We start from the raw sequence: 4,532 nt of genomic DNA on the forward strand, positions 1-4,532 counted from the left end.
ATTCGGATGTTCCCCAGAAATGATGAACCCATGAATTGTTCACCCCCCTCAGCCTCCTCTTGGAGACCGGCTGGTTCGCTCATCCCTATTGGTCTGCAGGCCACCCCTTATCAAGGCCACCAGCCAATCTGCTGCCAGAAAAGGGGAAATGAACAGTTTGTGGATTTTGAAGATTTTGATTAGAACCTACAGAGCCCATGTGCACAGAAGGAGGCAAAAGAATCGGGGTGTCACGGGCGGGGACAAGCAAGGAGAGGACTTCAGAGGAGCCAGAGAGGAAAAAAAGATAACTTGGAAAGCCATCCGTCCAGATCCATGACCTGAAAGGCGAAGGGGACTAGAGTCTTGGGGGCCACTCTGTGATCAGGGGCCAGGATTGGGAGTGTTCACCATGGCCGTGGCTGACACTGTCCTGCCGTCCATCAACACTCTGGCCGGCTTCAATCAGTTACAGGACAAACAGCTGGATATCTTGAAGGTGAGAGAGGAGGGGAGTACAGGGGTGGGGTTGGGTGGAAGGACAGACTGAAGGACAGGGATCCCAGGGCTGCGGGTTCTGAGAATCCGATAGCTGATAATCAATCGATAACACGATTGGTACTGTGATGGTCTCATGCCATCTCCAAGCTGCCAAGTCCAAGTCTCGTTCATTGCGAGCATCTTCCCCCTCCCTCCCCACAGTCAACTCACTTTTCAAAAGGGAAGACTGAGACCCAGAGAGAGGGCACACGTGAGAGGCAGCACCCAGCTGTGCCACCTGTGCCCTGCCAAGCCCCTGCTGTCTCCAAATTTGGGTTCTACCCAAAAGCTCAGGTCAAAAGTCTCTTGAAGCCACAGCACTGATTGACAATGAGGATGTATGTGTGGATATGTGTTTGTGTGTGCACATGTGCGTGTAGGAGGGTGGGCATTGTGTGTGTGTGCTCACATGTGTAAGAGGGTGGTCAGGGTGGGGGGGCGGTGTGTGTGTGTGCACCCTCAGGTCGGGGTTTGGGGTTGTGGTGGAGGGGAGGGGGCAGAAGGGCACACCTGCACTCCAACCCTGCAGTTCTTCTTTGGGCATTGCATGAGCCTCCCCATTCAGTGGGGAGTGGTCCTCTTCTAGGTGGCCTGCTGTTCCCCAACTTCACCCCAGGGTTTAGTACAGTGCCCAGCACATAGTAAGCGCTTAAATATCATAATCAATTCCTAAAGCTGGGAGCCCCCAGGGTGCTGGGCCGGATCTCCTACTCGACTGCCCCATCTCCCTGGTCCCCAGAGGACCGGGACATAGAATGGGGAAAAGAAGCACGGGGGAGGGGGTTGGCCTGGGGTCTTAGCAACCAGCAGAGGCACACCCCCTCCACACCATCACCCACTGCTCCTCCTGGCCCTCTTGTAACTCTGAATGCAGCCAAGAGATAACAGGTTTTCTTATCTGCTCCCTCCAGCCTCTGGGACAGCGCCAACCTCTGCCCTCCTTTGGAGAAAAGATGTGGGGGGGGGGGGGGGAAGGGAGTGTGTGTTGAAGAAAGGGGGAGCAGGGAGGGAGAACCCCCTACCATCCAAACATCTAGAGGGGCATCTCATTCCACCCCGAGGCTCCAGGGTGGCCCTCCCAGTCCTCCGGCTCACCTAGGGGCGGAAGGAGTAATGTGGAAATCAGAACTTCCACCATGTCTCTCCCATCCTGAGCCAGAGATTAAAACCTAGGTGTCCCATCAGGACCCCCGGGATCTGCAGTCCCCGCCCCCCCCCCCCCCCAGCCGACCACTCTGGTCTTCTCTCTCATGTTGACCCAACCCTGTCACCTTTTGTTTTTCCCCAAACAGTGGTGGAGAGTGGATGAACCCCAAGAGATAGTGTCCCCCAAGCCACCAGCCCCCTCGGCCTCCCTGGTCCCCACCCGCCGCTCCCCCCATGTCAAAAAGGAGGAGGATGAAGAAGACTCTTACTGGGACCTGGACTTCCTCCTCACCAACTTCCCCAGCACGGAGATGGGTGGCCCCTGGCCCAGCACTTCAGTGGGCTACGGAGCCCCCGACGGACCAGAGGGCCCCAGCCTCTATCCGTCAGAGACCTACCCTTCTTCGTCTGAGCTGCTGGGAGGGTTCTCGGGGGGCGGAGGGGCCACCCTGACCACCCCAGCGTCTTCCAGCCTAGTGGCTGAGTTACTGTCCCCCGAGGCCTCTCCGGCCTGGGCCAGACCTGTAGTCAAGCCCCCAGCTGATAATGGGGTTCTGGAGGCCTTTCGGGGCTCCCCCTCCTTTCCTCAGCCCCGGGTGGAGCAGGCCCCTGACCCCCAGCCCCTGGGAAGCCTTCCGGATCCCAAGCCTGTGACTTTGAGGCCTTGTTACCAGGTCCCCAGTGGCAGCTACTTCCACCCAGCCAAGGCAGGGAGCTTGGGAGACAAGGGGACCCCCAGGTATCCCTTCGCCGGGGCCCCCCCAATGGCTCCCTATGGGATGGTGAGTGGCTACCAGCCCTTTTACTCGCCGCCACCCTTGCACAACCAGTACCAGGGCCGCTTCCAGCTGTACCGAGCCCAACCGAGCCCAGCCCCTGCCTCCCCAGCCTTCCTGAGCCACCTGCCACCGGGGGCCGGGGCCGAAGACACAAAGCCCAAGCGCAGCCGTCGTTCCTGGCCCCGGAAGCGCCAGGCCAGCCACACCTGCAGCCACCCCAGCTGTGGCAAGACTTACACCAAGAGCTCCCACCTGAAGGCACACCTGAGGACCCACACAGGTGAGAGGAGTGGGGCTGATGAGCACCCACAGGTCGGGGGAGGGGGACGCGGGAGGGCCGTAGCAGTGGGTGGATGGAACCCGCCTCCACACAGCCCCTGCATGCCCCCCTCCAGGGGGTTCCCCTTCCACAAAGAAGCACCCTCTAGGGGCTGCCTCCTTCTCACCAGAGAAGCCCTCTTCCTCATCCCCAACACCCCTGTCCCGGTCCCCTCTTCCCCTTTGCCTCTAAGCCCCAGCGCTCTCCCTCCTCCCCCCCCGTCAGCCTCCAGTTCTGAGGCGTTCACCTCCCCTTCCCCAAGGGTCTGGCCCCTTGCTGGCTCAGTTCTGGATTCTGTCCTGTGTCTAGTGGGTGGGTAGCAGTTGATGACCAGGGGTCCTGTTCCAGGGGAGAAGCCTTACGCCTGCACTTGGGACAACTGCGGCTGGAAATTTGCTCGCTCGGATGAGCTGACCCGGCATTACCGCAAACACACGGGGCAACGCCCCTTCCAGTGCCAGCTGTGCCAACGCGCCTTCTCCCGTTCTGACCACCTCGCCCTGCACATGAAAAGACATACATAGTCTCCACTCAGCCCTCCCAGAGAGGGGGGGTTGGGGGGGAGCAGTCACCTGCCGGGTACCCGAGACACCAGTCCCCAGGCAGCTCCATATCCACTGCTGACCCAGGCCCCTCCCACGGTTTGAACAGACAGATGAGCTGGCATGTTGGAGACTTAGGGGGGAGGGAGCTCCGCCGGTATGCTCTGTTTTCTCCTAGAATGAGGCTGAGGCCCAACCACCCCTCTCACCCTTCTCCCCACCCCCTCCCATCTCCCCAATATTCTGGATGACTGGAGTGTGGCTCCCCTGGGGAGGCCACATTAAGGCGCGGATACAGAGGGCATCTTGGGGGGGGGGGCGGGGACATGGAACCAAAGCCTGAAGCTCTTAGCCCTAAAGAAAGGGTTGGAGCCAAGAAGAGAGAGGACCGGTCTCTTGAGAAAGTCCTGCTCCCTTCCTCCCATCGCCCCAATTCCAGCACCCTGGTTAGTGCTTATACTCTCTGGAAGGAAATGTGGTGAGGAGAAGGGTCCCTTGGCCCCCTCCTCTCCCCCTAACGCTCCGGGAGAGCAACTATTCCGGCCAGAGTCAGCCTCTTCCCCGCCCCAGCTCCCCCTCCGCCAGCATTAGCGATGACTAAAGCACTGCAAACAGTTGCCGCCGTAAATGGTTAATGCCCCGTTCCCCGCCGCGGTAATAGCCAACGCAGGCCGGCCGAAGGCCTAGGCCGCATTAACCTCTTTTCGATCCGCTCGAGGGCACGGGTTAGGGGGTCGGGGGCTCCCGCCTTTTCCTCCCGGTGTCTCCGGGGTTGCCCAGGACTGTGAGATGGGGAGCTGGGTCCCTGCCCTCCAGGAACTCAACCCAGGGATCGGCGGGGTGTCCCAGGCTGGGGTTTCGCTGGGTGGAGGGAGAAGGAAAGGTCTGGGGACGGATCCGTCCCTTCACCAAGGAAACAGGAGACCAGCACCCCCGCCCCTCCTTTCCCCTATCCCCCACCCCAAGTAGGGCAGAGGTGGATGGAGGCCGGCAGCGGCTACTCCCTTCCCGTTTGTGCCTGGTCCCCCTGCACCTGAAGAACACTTTGTAAATGGTCTTTCCACTCTGCGGCGCCCCCCGGATAAAGTTGTTGCTGAAACGCGGCCTGAGGCCACCCGACTGTTATTTGGGCATGGGGAGAGGGGGGCCGACTTGAGTGGAAAGGGGCTGTCTCGCAAAAGGCTTGGCTTCCCTTACCTCTCCAGAGAGGGGGCTGGGCCCCGAGTC

The 4,532-nt window shown here is 60.3% G+C and overlaps 1 protein-coding gene across 1 annotated transcript; it reads left to right on the forward strand.

The window, feature by feature from the left end:
• The first annotated feature begins 372 nt into the window (after positions 1-372).
• Positions 373-3,287, forward strand: KLF1 (Kruppel like factor 1). Its single transcript, XM_038771431.1, has 3 exons — positions 373-478; positions 1,812-2,724; positions 3,112-3,287. The coding sequence occupies exons 1-3, from the start codon at positions 392-394 to the stop codon at positions 3,285-3,287; spliced, it is 1,176 nt and encodes a 391-aa protein (XP_038627359.1). The 5' UTR covers positions 373-391.
• The last annotated feature ends 1,245 nt before the right edge of the window (positions 3,288-4,532 follow it).

Source organism: Tachyglossus aculeatus, chromosome X2 (genome assembly GCF_015852505.1).
Source record: "Tachyglossus aculeatus isolate mTacAcu1 chromosome X2, mTacAcu1.pri, whole genome shotgun sequence".
NCBI classification, from domain to species: domain Eukaryota; kingdom Metazoa; phylum Chordata; class Mammalia; order Monotremata; family Tachyglossidae; genus Tachyglossus; species Tachyglossus aculeatus.

Bases quoted from the DNA above. Each gene is read 5' to 3' on its own strand.
- KLF1 (XM_038771431.1), top strand. From the start codon at position 392: ATGGCCGTGGCTGACACTGTCCTGCCGTCCATCAACACTCTGGCCGGC. The intron at 479-1,811 runs GTGAGAGAGGAG...TTCCCCAAACAG, and splicing joins AACAGCTGGATATCTTGAAG to TGGTGGAGAGTGGATGAACC. The intron at 2,725-3,111 runs GTGAGAGGAGTG...GTCCTGTTCCAG, and splicing joins ACACCTGAGGACCCACACAG to GGGAGAAGCCTTACGCCTGC.